This window comes from Stegastes partitus, unplaced genomic scaffold, assembly GCF_000690725.1.
Source record: "Stegastes partitus isolate 25-593 unplaced genomic scaffold, Stegastes_partitus-1.0.2 Scaffold201, whole genome shotgun sequence".
NCBI lineage: Eukaryota > Metazoa > Chordata > Actinopteri > Pomacentridae > Stegastes > Stegastes partitus.
In genome coordinates, this window is record NW_007577932.1 from 487,335 (window position 1) to 503,666 (window position 16,332).

Sequence of the window (16,332 nt, forward strand, 5' to 3'; positions counted from 1 at the left end):
AAGTGGACCGTTTACACGCAGTCAAGCTGCTTTTCTGAGGGGAAAAAAAAGGATTCTGATCACGAAACATGAGAATTTAAAAAAACAAACAATTCCCCTCGATCAGATGAGAAACTAAAATTTTTTTTATATCAGAAATAATTTTACTTGTTTAGAGCTTAAATTTGCTGTTGCTGTTTATTTTACAGCCATGGAACAGATAAAACTCTTCACATTTTTTTTTATATACCTCTTGAGCTGGAGTCTGTCTCTTATATAGACATACATATATGCATCCACCTGCCCATCATGCACAGAGGAACTGACAGCTGTCTGTCAACAACTGCTGCAGGTTCTTCTTACAAACAACAGGAGAGCTGCAGCTGCAAACGTGTAGAAAAAACACTATATTCAACACTGTACCTGGCTGATGGACTGTCACTGGCCAACCATCCAGCCATCTGCACCACCACCACCATCATCTTTTGACAAGGATTGCTAAAAATAGATTATTTTTTTCCCTTTTTTTTACAACATATTCAGTCCAACCTTACATTGTCACTAAACAAACTGCATTCACGAAGCACTTGTGCTTATATTTGGCCTTGCTACGCGCTTGTATTGTCGAATTAACAGAATAAAAGCGTGTTCGACAAAAGACATTTCAGTTTTAGGGTTACAAAAAAGCAGCAAGAAGCCTTGTGCCCAAATATCTAACAACAAATCTGCAAGTTGTGCGAAATCTTACAGTGAAGTGGATTTTCCTGTAAAGGATGCCGTCTCATAGGACAACTACCAAACAGTTTATTACTGTTAATTGTCGGACTTGTTCTTATCAATAAACACGTTCGGCAAAATCTGAAAATCCTGTTTTGGTCAAGCTAGTTGTCTAAACATACTTTGCAGTATAACATTTCCAAACCCCTTATTCCCAGTGCAATCCTATCTATAAATTAGCCCTGCATTGTGGTGCTGATCAGGTAGCGTTCCTGAATACTGAAGACAAACATGAGGAAAGAATCTTGTCCCCTCTATGATGATATCTTCCTCCAATACTCTGTAACCCTCCCCTCCTCTCCGCTTCCATGCATCACCTTCTCATGTGCTGTCACGGCGGCTGATCGGCATACGAACACATTTCTCGCGTCTTCCTCACCTCTCCTGATCACCCTTGCTCCCTTTCTTCGTCTCCTCTCTCCTCTCGCTGATGAGCATATGAGCACACATCTTTCTTCTGTGCCGGCTGCTGCCTCCCTCTCTCCCTGCTGTTTCAGCTCAGCCCACGGGCAATTTTCACATAAGGCTGATTGAATTCATTCCTTTTCCCCCCCTTGCTTTTTCTTTTTTTTTTCTCCTCACTGTTCTCTGTTCTTGCTAAGGGAAGGGTGTATGAGGCAACAAGGTCTCATCACCGCACACACATTTGCATGCATACAAATGGACACTGACAAATGAAACACACTGTGTGCACAGATGACTGCAGGTGGGGATGCAGTACACATGCAGATGGAATTCAGGTCATATTCACATATCAAAAAAAGGCACATATTTACACAGCGGTGCATCAAATATGCTAGAACGAGACATGCATGCGATTGAACACGTATGTAGGAGAGACAAACAGATCTAATACACAAAGAGGGTCGAGATGTCCTCGTGATAACCCACAGGGACGACACGTATGGCGTTAGTCAGTCTATGTTGACAATCCACTGATTAGTCAAAGTCATCTGTGGATCAAAGATGCACGGCGTGTGCTGTATTCATCATCTCAGACTTGGGGATCTGGCGTTCTTGCTGTTTTATCTCATTGAGTGTTCATCAGATAATGCAAGCAATTTGAATCATTCTTCTGCTGTCAGTGTGTGTGTGTGTGCAAGTGAAGTGCAGTTCAGTGAGCTAAACACATTTCCAGTAACGGTTAAATTGGCCTTTGAGGTTTTTTCTTTTTTTCACTGGATTGGCATTAATTATAGTGCAAGCTGTGAACTGTGTGAACCATCCACATGCGTGTGTGCAGAGCAGCTATACACATCTCTACATATTAAATAGCACATTACATGTAGAGTCCACCGCTGGATTTAACTGTCTGAATTCTAAAAATGTACATTTATTAATTATATAGTGCCTTTAAAAGTTCTACAGTGAAGCGAAAAAAGCAGTATTTTCTGCAAACAACATCCTTATATAATCATGAGGGTTTTATAGATGACAAAATTAATTTTAAAAAAAAATGATGGTAAAAGAGTGTCAGAAATCTCACTTCACTGCTCACAATTTTCTGCTTTTTATACACTAAACAAACAGTAATCTAAAGGGAAATCAGTCATCACCAGAGATGGCAAAAGGACTCACATTCTTTACTTAAGCCGAAGTCGAGATACTGGTGTAAAAATACTCTGGTAAAAGTAGAAGTACTGATTCAACTCCTTTACTCAAGTAAAGTATAAAAGTACAGGTTCAGAAATTTACTTAAGTACAAAAGTAAAAATGAATTTTTAGCTTCAATGATACACGATGCCTCTTTTGATAAAGTTTTAAGCACACAAAATAGGATTGTTTTCATCCTTTGGGAACCGGCACAGTGTTGGTAAAGAGAAAAAAAATCACTGGACAGTTTTCCATTTCAGCAACATTATAAACATTAAACATTATCATCAACATGGAAACACTCATCTGTTCAAGACGACCTAAATCTTTTATTGAGCCTCAGCAGAAGCTGGTTCTCAAAATTCTCTGAATGAAGATGAACCCTTTTGGGTCTGAAAATCAGTCCTGCAGTGCTAAAAAGCCTCTGGCAGGCAGGGATGTATTGAGCTTCAGTGACAAACTGGAACGATAAAGACGTTTGTTGTTACGCCATGTCGTCATCCGCAGAGGTTGAACCAAGTAACGAGAACGTAAGGAGTAGAAAGTCCAGATATTTGTGTTCCTAAAAGTCATCAGAAAAATTAATACTCAAGTAAAGTACAGATACCTGCAAAATCTACTTAAGTACAGGAACAAAGTATTTGTGCTTCATTACTTCCACCTCTGGTAACAACATTGGTTGCATTCCTGACTTACAGACAAACAGACACACAGGTAGCCACAATGCAGCAGGACAAACACACATCTAACAACCAGCAGTAATGGCCACTTCTGTCTGAGCTGCTCGGCTTGGCCAGGAGTTTGTGATGGTGAATGATGGAAGAGCCGGGCGGCAGCGGCCAGACCCGTCTGAACAAGACATTTAATGTGGGGACTGCTTCCATAAAGACTAACCACGAGCCTTCTGGGGCTCCAAGAAAACACACATATAAACAGTACGTCCACTGTGGTCAAAACAACAGGAGGTTATTAATGGTCAGGTGTTGCTCCAGTTCAGCTCCGAGCACTTCTCCAGCAAACTGTATCCCGCAAGGAGCCATAATCATCACCCGCTCACCGGCAATCATTTACAGCACCACCGGCTGCCCGGCCTCCTCTGGTCAAACTGGATCCACAGTCTCGTAATAGTCTCCCACACTGTATCTCAGCTGATTTGAGTCACTGCAGCGGTGACAGACCTTCAATCTGTTGGTTTTATCATTCGAATAGAACAGCAGACTCCGAGGAAAGTCTCTAATGGGGGAGTCGGGAGGGGAGAGGGGGGGAGGGATCAGGTGGCTATAAATCTCGCTCTCAGGGACCCTTCAACAGAAAGCACACGAGCGAGCCATGTGATGGATATCTGTGCCGGGGTAAAGGGTATTGATACGTCCGTCAGGAAACCGAGCCGGCGTGCTCCATCTCATGAGAAAGATGGTGTACTGTAAGTAAGAAAGTTCAAACCCAAGGAGAAGAATGCGGGCAAAGGACTGCAGTCGCTTCAGCAAAACTTAGCGGGCAACAAAGACGGATAGTGACTCTAATCACACAGACTGAGGTTAAAAAGAGGAAGATTAAATGATGTAAAAGGTGGCGCTGAGTTGTCTCTTTTACAGATTTCCTTCACCCAGACTACAGGTGTCCCCGATGAGACAAAAGGGCAAAATGTGGGGAGGATGCACCCTGTTCTTTCTCTGCACGCACTCATTTCATTTTTTGGAAAATATAATTATGGACGCCATATATAGAAATTTCCACGGACCAGTGAATAACGTAGAAGAATCTTTTCTGCACGGCATTAATGGCAAGCAAATGTGGAATAATGGATTTAACAATATATTCTGCTCCAGTAATGTATTCATATTTCACTCATCCAGCGGTGGTGGACAATTTTATGCTGCGCTCCCCTCAACTCGCTTGGCCTGCAAATCAATGTCCATTAAAGCGAGTGAGTGTTCATATGTCATTGGATCCCGTTTCCATTAATTCTGCTTCTGCCCATATTTCAACCTCTCCCACCGACTGCGGTCCAAAACAGTCCAGCCGCAGTGCTGTGTGTACACTCCAGGAGGCTGCTACAGGCAGATGCTCATTACGGCGACACATTGACCTCCAGTGACTTCACAGTATACCGACAATGAACTGCACCATTTGTGCTGTGTGGTTGTCACATGCGGTTTTTAAACCTTTATTTATCCAGCCAAGGTCTTTCTTTTGGCAAGGCCGAGCTTCACACTCGTAAAGTTTCACAGCTTCACACCTGGATGCTGTCCTTTGTAGCCACGGGCCTTTACGCCGAGCTTCATGGAGCGACTGTGGCTTCTTCAAGGACGCGACTGTGGTAGCTCTTCAGCGGGGGAGAAATAATTTTCATTCACTTTTCCTCCTACATTGAATCAAATTACTTAAGCTCGCTTCTCTAGCCTCTAAACGGCACCTTGTGCTGCAGTGGAAATGCAATGAACGCAACATATAATGCACTTAGGACTGTTGTTTCTTCATTTATTTCCCCTCAAAAAAATATCTTGTACCTTTTACAAAATGCAGTAAAAGATGAGGAGAATGGATGAACAGGTTTAGTTCTTTTCAGGATGTTATTTTATTCATTAAAGAGTTTTTTAAGACAGAAAAAAAGCTCCTTAAGTCCATTCAAAAGTTGTATTTGCATCACTGACCGCCGTCTTTTCACAGTTATTGTGGTTGTCTTACTTTGTGTGACAGTATATACACGTTTGGAGCTTGCTCAAGCTGAACTCTACATGAATGTCACGACAATTTGAACAAAAACAGCTTTTTGACAAATCGGATTAAGTTAATCGTCAGTGATTGGTTCGTTGCTTCTTGTTTTGAACTGAGGGTTTACCATCTGCTGCATTAGTTTCTTTTTTGTAATTTACTTTTCCTCTTTAAATGGTATCGTTTTTTTTTAAAGAATCTGGTGGGTTTCCTCACTGGGGCTTGGTTCATGCAGTAAAGTTGTTCAGTCCATCCAACACTTATCTCAAACTTACACTATAGGGTCCTCGCCAGGATTGTTTTTACAGCATATTGGGGTGGAAGGCTCATCGTCGGGGGGGTATTAGTGAATACTGTGCTAACGGTTAGCGGCGAATACACTAGTGAATAGCATTGTCAGCAGGGAAGATGACGGTAGTGAAGCTCTATTGGCGCTTGTCGTTAAATATTTTCCCGTTGCGTACCCTCGAAACCAACGTATCGGCCCAATTTGCAGCGTAATTTTTTTCAGGCAGCAGCGTAACGAGCCGTTACTCTGTTATACCGCTGATGAGAACCCTGCTGCTCACATATGCAGTATTGCTCAGAATTTTTGTTCGGATTATTCAACAGCTACAGGAATGCGTTACATTACTTGTGACGTACTGTCATTACTGCACACAGACATTACTGTTTCCACAGCATCTCCTCCTCTAAATGTAATACATTCAGAACGACATAAAACGAGAAATTATTGTTAATAATAAGCAGCTAACAAACATTTAGAGGCTTCAGCCCATCAACAGCTATTGTTGGACTCAGTTACTGTGTTAGAACCACAGAGGTTCTCTCCCTCAAGAGAAGGTTCCCAACACTAAACTGAACCAGTTCCTGGAATAGCAGTTTACCAGTGACTAAGCAGAGCCAGCTAAGAAAACTTTCAAATTAAACACTTTGGGAGTTACCAGGACACACATGTCTCCTGCTTTAGTCAAAGATAACCGGCTCCCCACAGCTGCAGCGTCCGTGATGCTTCGATGTGCCGAAGCAGTCGCTCAAGTGAACGCACACATGACGTTGAAATGAAGCTTTCTAACATCTGGCGTTTTACGCCTTCATCATTAGACACGTCCATATGTAGATGTTTGATAAAAAGCAGGGAGGTTGTAGCACCAAAACATGGTTTCTCTGAACTGTCTGTGCATTTAAAGCTGGAAAATATCTGAGCAGTTAAAATCTGAAATAATATGGTAAATGGTCTGCACTTATATAGCGCTTTTCTACCTTAGCAGCACTCAAAATGCTTTACAATGTGTTTCTCATTCACCTATTCACTCACACATTCATACACCAATGGCGACGGAGCTGCCATGCAAGGTGCTGCCTGCTATTGGGAGCAACTTTGGGTTCAGTGTCTTGCCCAAGGACACTTCAAATGGGGAGGAGCGGGGATCGAACCATCAATCTTACGATCAGAGGACAACCGCTCTACCACCTGAGCCATAGCCACCCAAATAACAATTCTTTAAAATACCATTCGCAGTGCAAACCCTGTACTTTAGTGATTTCTATTTTTACTATTCAAAGGATTGCTCATTTGGTTGTCGCAATGGGGCACTGATTATTGTAAAGTGCAGTGAAAACTACACTTTTAATTGCTGTAAAGTAAAATACCAAACAAGAGATGTTTAAACCAACGTGGCCCCTTAAAAACACAGTTTAAATGTGGCAAAAAAATCTATAAAAACACCAAAACAATGAGCCTTATGAATACTTTTTAGACGTAAAACTGTTTTTCGTTCAAAAACTTGCACTCAAATACTACGAGATAACTTTATGTGGGTAATGTGGTGACGCGTGGACACACACAAACACACGGCGGTGCACAAATGCTGTCACACTCAGCGGCAGCCTGTTCATCATTCATACTGCAGGGCTGGTTGGAGATAAAGGATGCAGCAGATCTCACCAGAGTAGAGGGATAACAGACATCTATTAATCTTACCTCCTCTCCTGTCAGGTAGTAAGCCGACAGCAACCCGCCGACGTAACGGATGTTCACCTCAAAGAGTGATGCCTCGCCGTTCTGTTGAACCAAGAGAGAGAGATCAAATTGTCAAATGTGGTATTCAGCCAAGGCCTCGGTTCGGGCTAAAGCAGTGGTATTTATGCAAAAACATACACACACACGGTACATATCATGAATTATTTCATACTCAACTCGGGGTTTTATTTTATTTAATAGCCGACATTTCGGTAGACTACGCGCCCTTGGAGATCTCTTAAGCATACTGCAGTCCAGATGTGTACATAAATATTCCATTGAAGCATCAGGTGGCATAATATACTGAGATGCCTAGTGGACATAGCCTGACGTTGAGGACCAGATTCTATTGCGGTACCACTCCAGTCCTCAGTCTAACATGATCTGTTTCTGTTACGAGGGCCCTTAAGTTTGGATCGATGTCATCAGACTTACTCAGATGAACTTTGCAGACATAGATCAAATAGAGAGAAAAAAAAAAACATTTGTGAGATGTATAGATGTAACTACTGATCAAGTCTTTCTGATTAATTTTCACGAGAAACAAAGGTGCTGATGAAAAAGTTCCACCTGTGATTCCTTGGGTGGGAAAAAACAGCGATGCAACACATTCCTTAAAAGAAATGCTTCTGCGTGGTGTTGTTCTGAGTAAAGAGCTGTTAGATTGCAGTCAGTGGAAAGCTTTGGTACCTGTGGTTGTGAACGTAGCTGTTAATTAAAAACTGATCCAAAGAAACCTAAAGTGCAAAACAAATCCTTAAAATGTGCGAGTTCACTCAAAGCAGGCTCAAAAATTGCCTCAAACTGCTGGATGATGAAGTTTCATAAAATGCAAAACGGTGGTTAATTTTGTTTTTTAGCTCTAAACAAACTACAGAAACTATGAATGCTTGCTATTGTTGTCTAGATGAAAATGATCCTCGTTGTACAGCTGAACATAACTACTTTTCCCCTGTAGTCTGATTATGCTTTTATTTTGGTAACAAGAACTGGAAAGGAAGCAGAACCACAACACTCTATATCTCCATCCTCCATCCCTCGCTCACTACTGTGCAGACTGCAAATTATCAAAGCATCTCAAATTACCATCTATAAATTTAAACAAAACACGATTGTCTTATTCTACAATAGTTAGGCTTTACAGTGGATCCCCATGACAACGGCAACTGTGGTTGCTAGGAGATGGTATGACAGTTTTACAAAAACCTCCAGTGACTGAATGATTAATTGCATTATCCCTCATTAGGCGATTGTGTTGTATTCATTAGTCTTGTCATTAGTCTGACAGTATATATACAAGGACGAGAACAAGCCAGTGAAGCAGTGCGAGTTCCAGTGTTGACATCAACGTGACACACCCGTATACCATCAGACTTTATTTAAATACTCAGTGTAGTTCACTCAGAAAATGTGTGAATTGTTCTTGTGTGTGTGTGTGTTTAAGTGATTTAAGGGGGAAAAAAAAGAAAAAAAAAAGTTTGATATCTTGCTCCACAGCTTTCAGGACTCCGGTGTTTGATTGCCACATTAGTCACTGTGGGAAACGGGCCGGTGAACTTCTGCTTATGAGAAAGTCTCTCTAACCGCCAGGCTCCCAGGCTCCCCTTCCCCTCTTTCTAAGTAATGGAGATTCCCTCTCCAAAGAAATCAACGGCTGAGGCCAGGCCGGCCTCAACAAAAGTCAGGCTGGAAAGCTAAAGCCATGTAATCATGTTCCCCAGTGTTTTGTTTCCTCTTCTGTCTCAGAGTCTCTTACAACTTCAGGGCAGTATTGATTAATGGAGAGCAAGTTTACTGGAGAGCAAGTTCACTGGTTAAACGGGAATTTAACTCGAGTGCCTCTCCGATAATATTTTGAAATGCCATCTCTCGCTCGTGTTATTTCCATCATTTAGAGTTTTGAACTTAGCACCATTCTTTTTTTAAACTTATTATTGAACAGATAATTACCAACTCTCAGCTAACGGTTGGGACCTGTATTTAACTACTGGGAGAAACAGACAAGAAATGTACTGAATAATTGCTTAATGGCTATTATTGGAAGTAGCAATGGGAAATAATTGTTGAATAAATTGGGTTTTCCTGCTTGATAAAATAGCAGCTCGGAGCAGCAGGTTCGGTCAGCACGGCTCGAATCTGTTTTTGTCCAGATGTAATTAGCGCCGTGGAAATACACAGTGTGCTGAACTCATCGCGCAGTAAGACTACGTGTGACTTTTACTCCTTTGTCCGCCACCAGCCTTGAAGTTCTGTAGAAAAGTAAAACCTCAACAGTATTTCTTTTACTCTGAAAGCAAACAAAAAGCACAAAAAAAAGAAGCTGTTTCTGTATTCAACAGCCGTTGCTCTTTAAACTACTGTGACTTTAGATGATTACAGAGCAGCTTTTTGATATTTTCATTGGTGTACCTACAAATAAATATCTAGTTCCACTTACTGAGAGACATAAAAACACGTGCATTTGCTAAAAAACTTTTTTTTGCCGAAAATCAGTATTCTAATACGCCAACTGCCAAATTGCGCCGTGGTGCCATTTCCCCATGAAATATGTTTGCTCTATTTCCTTTTCAAAATGAAATATGAAATAAGAGGTAACACTGCATGTGTCTCAATATGTCACCATAATTATTGCCTCTCGTGCGAGCTGAAGGTTGAAGCAGAATGATACTCATTGACTTGGGGACCCATTGAGAAGGAAATTGCTATCTCAAGAGTGGATTATAAGGAAAGTGTAATTGGGTGCCAGAAAGGGCAATTTGCTCCACTTGGGAGGAATACGATCGAGACCGGGGGGGGAGTCACTGGCAACTGTTCAATGCGTTCATTTATCTCCATATGTATCTTCTCTTTAAGATCTTTATATACTTAATCCCATTTGATATTATGATACTTAACATAAAATCAATAATTGGAATCAATAATCTTCAAATGTGTTTGCCTCTTAATCTACATATTTGATGCTGCCAGCAGAAGATTACTACAAAGATTTCTTAACAGCACCAACTTGGCAGAAGAAGCATCTTAAGAAGTTAGAATACTTTTATTTTTTACTTTGGGGAATATATTTATCAGCGTTCTTGCCAACAGTGAGAGGAGGAGGAGGTCAGTATCAGATTTGAACAGTTAATATCAAGTTGTTGTTTTTACACTTTTAATTTTCTGTTTGAAATAAACCAACTTGACTGGTACTGGTGTAGCGTTAGAGGTGCTTGTCGGTTGGTTTTTCTCATGTTTACATGGAACCAGCTGAGATGTTTCATGTCTTTACATGAAGTTAAACCGCTGCAGCTTTATATTCATCCTACAGACATGACAGCAGCACATGTAACTCCTGACAGCCGAGCGAAGATGAAAACGTTATCGTATGTTGTCATGCTTTATGTAATTCTTTGATTCGGGGAATAACAGCAGGGTTGCAGCACAGCGAAAGGTGCAGGCTCCGTCTGTACAGTCAGCACACTCGTGACATTTTCTGAAACAAAGCACAGACGCCTCTGGCAGGGCAGCCGAGCCGAGCCGTCTTGCCAACCCTGAAATGAGTGGCCCATTCAGTAATGGCACTACGATGGCAGTGATTAGGGATGGAGTGTCTATTCATCACCAGAGCTCGTGGCTCTCAGCGAGATAGGCAGAAGGTACAGTTCAGGAGAACAAGGAATGCTGACAAAGGTTTTGCCAATCAGACTTTTTACTTCCCAGCACAGGCTCAATAAATCACTCAGCAAGCTTTGTGTTAAACTTCCTTTTATACAGATTTGAAGATACATCAGAAGTGCATTTGGATCTAACGCGAGCCTGTGGGCACGATGTCTGCTCGAACAGCGACTGTTGATGTTTGCATTAGAATCTAATGTATTCTTTTTCTAAAGCAACTAATGCATTGTTTTAATGCCAACGGTTCAGATTTGCGTCTCCATTAAATCAACTAAAAAGGCAAAACCCTGAGGCGAACGCTGAACAATACAACTCACATAAACTGATCATCGCATCATGAGCAAGATATCACGAAGGAAGATTAAAAACAACGTAACAGCCCTCTGAAAGGCTGTTTTCATGTGATTAAACACACATTTATTGTAACTGTACAGGAGGAGAAGCTGAATAACTGTACAGCAGACTGACTGTAAAACTGCTCAGAGCTTTAAAGAAAGAACTTTTGAAGTCCACTAAGCTATAGTCGGACACCCATACAAACACTAAAACTGATTTTTCTTGCTCTCTTTAATGCACCTTCAACACCAAACTTCCCTCTTTGTGTTCTACTGACAGTCTTTGTACTAAAAGATTGAAACATTAGAAGATTATCGACTTGATTTGTCAAACCCAGACTGTTAAAGCTTCACATGAGCCTCAGATAAACCTTGGAATATATTTTTAAACAGAACAATTCTGTTTCAATAATGAACAAATCTCCCGACAACAAGAAATCTCTGTTTGCATGTTCATCTGGGCACATGACTTGAAACATTATGAACATATCCTTTAATGGCTTTTTCCCAAGCTTGCAATTTTGATTTGTCCAAATCCAAAATAAATCGCTTTTTTTGTGTTCCGGCCCTGAGCTTAGTTTCTCATTAAAGCCCAAAATAACTTTTCAAAGCTATTAGGAGTGTGTACTTGAGCTGTGAACAGGACTGGCTGATGTGGGTAAATGAAAATATCAGAATATCCCTGATTGTTTGTACAACTGAAGAGTTCATTTGCAAAAACAGATAAGTCCATCTTCACAGACCTTCAGAAAACCACTTTTCCATCGTCTACCTGAGACAATATCAAACTTATGTTATTTTTGTCATTTCTGCTGAGTCGAATCCACTCAACTTCAGTTTGATATTGTCTCAAGCAAACAACAACAAAAACAAGTTTTCTGAAAATCTACAAAAATGGAGTTATCTGTTTTTGCAAATGAACACTTCAAGTCTAAAAAGGTTCTGTGCAGAAGTGGAAAAATGAAAAAAATGTGTTAATTGCAGTGATTAAGTGGTCAATACTTTAAAAAAAAAAAAAAATTAATCTGGGGTTTGTCTGGTGGTTAGCACCGTTGCCTCGCAGCAAGAAGGTCACCAGTTCACGTCCCAGTGAGGACACCCGGGATCTTTCTGCGTGCAGTTTACATGTTCTCCCCGTGCAGCGTGGGTTCTCTCCGGGTTCTCCGGCTTCCTCCCACAAGGTCCAAAAACATATTGAGGTTAATTGGTGATTCTAAATTGTCTGTAGGTGTGAATGTGAGTGTGCTTGGTTGTCTGTCTCTAAGTGTAGCCCTGTGATAGACTGGTGACCTGTCCAGGGTGTCCCCTGCCTTCACCCTGAGTCAGCTGGGATAGACTCCAGCCCCCCATGACCCTAGTGAGGATTAAGCGGTGGATAGATAATGGATGTTTATTTAATATGTCTGAAAAACACAGAAATCAAACCGCAAATCATCCAACCTGCAGCATTTTGGACACTTTCTTGTATGAAATCTGAATGTGACTAAAGTCTTTGTTCTCACTCTGATACAGTTTTAGGCTTTTAAAATAGGTTTGTGTTTCATTTTTGTGAAAATAAATGATACATGAATCGTTAGAAAATTCCAAAAGGACTAATTTCCCACTAAGACACAAAAAGCTGCAGCAGAGTTGAGTTGGACTGCACTGCTGCTGCTCCTGGAGGCATGTGAACCCACGGTGCGTGGAGCATAACTGCTCTCCTGCAAGCATGACAAAGAAATCTGGTAAAGTGAATAACACCTGTTTTTCCTTTTTTTTTTTCCTTGTCTCTCTTCACGGTGCTCAAGTTGAGGACCTAATTAGCAAACAACACAAGCCCATCAGAGGAAACACAGCACTGCTGCAAAAGTGAAACCCTGCCTTCAGTTTCTCTGTCGAGCTGCTCTGCTCTCCGCCTGCTGCAGTGGAAAGTGAAAGAGGAGCATTTTTTTTTTAAGAATGATTACTCAACAGTAAAAACAAATGTGCACTTCAGCCTTACAGTGTAAACAATGCACCGCTGTACTCTGTATTATAATTACTGTAAATGCCTTCCTGGGATTGGACTTTATGTGTCTCTCACCTCCTTACCTTTTGAAAGAGGGCAAGAGATCACTTAAATAGTTTCAAAACAACCAACTGCCTTTAATGGTGGTTCAAGTGTTTAGAAATATGCATATTACAGGAAGAAAATTAGCATTTTAATTGTTCTACAAAATGTAATTGTTGTGCAGGAGGAGCCACAGCAGAGAGGGGAATTAATTAATGAGGGTAATGACTCATTGGGTACGTTGCTGTCGAACCTTGTAGGTGTTCTGCTTCACCAGCAGCATGCAATGCTGCTGACAGCGTTTGCTGCTGGTTTGTCTGTTGATGAGCATTCTACAGTCGTGGCAAAGATTGTCGTCACACTCAGCCCAGATTTGCTTGGGACATGAGCCTGATTGGCATGACTGCTGTGCTGCTGTGTGCCAAGGAGCTGACTAGACTGTTGCCCAGTGGTGTGTCCTGCTCAGACGCTAATGTAATGATTTACTGCTAATAAAGAGGCATCATTGTCACTGGCCAGAAGACTCTCGGCATCGCCGCTGTCCAGGTTTTCGACTGGCTCCCACATTTCGATCCCAAATTAGACCGATGTGACAGGAGGAAAAAAAAGGAGACGTGATGAGCCAAGGATAAAAATGAAGCAGATGATCAGCTCTCCTACCAGAGCTGGTGATTCACACCATGATTTAACTTAACGTTGCTAATTAACGAAGAAATCACGAAAAGGACCGATTTGATCCTGATGCTGTAATCTCCGTCAGTCTAGCACGCTGCACGCTCAAAGCCGCTGCCTCTGCTCAAAGGAGTTTCCCCAAAGCTGCTCCTCTCCACTCGGCTATTTTCAGAACACAGAGCTGTGGCTGCTTTTTTTTTCCTTTTTTCTTATTGTACAGTAATTACGGTCTTGATCAGCGTCCAAGCTGTGAGAGCAGTCAGTGACATTAGCGTTAATGACCACTAACCTCTGGAGCATGCTAAACAGCCTGCTCTGATAGAAAGGAAGCTCTTCACTTCATGCTAATAAAAGAAAGAGAGACCTCACAAATGATGAGCCCACACAGCTCAATATTTAGGTTGATGATATCGACTTAAACGTAAAGACTGAAGGATAAGAAAACTTCTCTTTCCCAGCATTTAGGTAGACTATAAGGTGCTGAAACATACATCATCTTACTTGTGGATATCTGACTTCTGAGGCTTTAAAACGTATAGAACTGCTGTTAAAAGAGGCTGATAGAATGAAGCTAATGAAGATTTTTTTTTTTTCCAACAGACATCGATCATTAGAGTATATTAGCATGTTTTAAGAGGCTGACATTCCCATTTCATTTAATTACGCAGTGCAGTGTTGTTCTTTGAACCCACCCTAATGACACATAAAATGAATGATTAAACTAATCAAAAAGGGCTTATGTTGCCTTGAGTGAGATGCTCCTTTTAATTTTTCAGCACCAACCCCAACATCAGGGGATTGTTTTTTTTTTTTTTTTAATGAAGCCATTTTTTAAAACATGATAATTTGAACTGAATGCTGTTCCTGATTTTTCAAATTGCATTTTAACTGACAGACATTAGATGTTAATAGTTAGCAGCTGCAGTACATCAAGATCCTCTCTTATTTTTTACTTGACTGCTGAGCTCGTATTGCATTTCCCATGATGCATTTTTTTTTTTTTTACAAACTTGAGGGTAGCCTCAGTGAATACCTAATCCCCTCAGACCAATAAACTGTGATTAAATGGTCCAAGCAGAGAGGCATTAATATACACTATTGGCTAATGGTTTGAATCTCATCAGGTGTGATTTGCATTTTATTTCTTTGATAACACTTATCCTTTAAAACCCTGCAATTAATCAGCATCTAACATCTCCTTAAACGTCATCACACAGGCGCACAAAAGACAGGGTGTATCATAAACATCTCCACTAAATGCATTAACTTGTAAATTAACAGCATGGTGAATAATTAATCAAATACTGCCAGGGTGATAAATTATAGCTGAATCACAACACAACCCATCACCCTTCCATCTTTTTTTTCGCTCCCATCTTCTGCATCCTTTGAGGTACGAAGGAGAGAATATTTGTCTCTCTGCATCTGTTTTCACAGATCGTCTCCGTCTTTTGATGCTCGCTCTCTCTCTGTGTGCACCCGTAGACACACACACATATATATATGCAGAGCCATTGTGAGCAGCATTGTGTGCACAGGTCTCTGCTCTCTCCTGGGGGATGCGGCAGCTCCCCACCGAGTCTTCTATGATAATGCTCAGGTCTCATGGGACTTTGCTACGCTCTCACTCTGCTGTTATTATTCACCCCGCTGCAGTCCATCTTTCCCTCTTCCTGACTCTGTGTGTAACTGTCTGCCTCTGTCTCTCATCATATACCTCCCACTGTATTTGGCCTTGCTGACTGAGCCACATCCTTCACTGTTTCTCGGCAGCACTGGAGGCTGCTTTGCTCCCCAAACTGCCGACAAGAAAGACAAAAAAAAAAGAGGCACTTGAGCTTCCTAATGCTCCACACTGATGTATTAAACGTCCAGTTATGTAAATGGGGTCATTAACTGAGCTAATTAATGCACAAACATTTGTTTCAATAGACTTTTCTCCACGTTGCTTCAGTGGTGTGAAATTGAAACTAAAGCAAAAGCTTCGTGACTTATAGGTGGTTTAAGGAGATCAGTTGTTCCGAATTAATGTGGAGATTTATTCTGGAAGATGCACCTCGGTTTTCACTCTCCTCTTAGCTCCACTAAGCCAAGCATCCGACAAACACGAGCTCTGTTTCAACGCTCACCAGCTAGTAAGTTTGTCAACCTGCAGTCTGTGTAGGATGTGTACAGTAATGGAAGTTTGCGGGTGAAAACATCTGCCTGTCACGGCTGCAGATAACTGTGATGAGAGCAGTGAACAGGAATAGTAGTGTTTCGAGCTGGAAAGCCCCAAAACGAAGCTAAAGATACGAGTTCTATAAAACCAAGAGAACCTGCAACACTGAGGGGAAATGAGTGTTTTTTTCCCACTATAAGCTACTCCTTTAATGTTACATGGAGTCATTTCATCCACTGTTCATTCATAGAGCATGTTGAAGCCTTATATTGTTCTGTTGCACTGTGAGGGGCGACTCATTCACCTTTCAGAAACCTCCCTACATTCCAAGTAGGGATTAATTGTAAATGGATTAATTGCTGGTCATAAATTAAAAATATATTCACTGATAAGT

The 16,332-nt window shown here is 41.2% G+C and overlaps 1 protein-coding gene across 2 annotated transcripts in view; it reads right to left on the reverse strand.

Annotated features, from left to right (window-relative positions):
• LOC103356458 (mannosyl-oligosaccharide 1,2-alpha-mannosidase IA) overlaps positions 1 to 16,332 on the reverse strand; it is a 212,763-nt gene that overhangs the window by 59,915 nt on the left and 136,516 nt on the right. For both annotated transcript variants that reach the window (XM_008280600.1, XM_008280601.1), the window contains exon 4: positions 7,049 to 7,129. In XM_008280600.1, the coding sequence (XP_008278822.1) occupies positions 7,049 to 7,129 (81 nt within the window). The remainder of the gene's footprint in view (positions 1 to 7,048; positions 7,130 to 16,332) is intronic.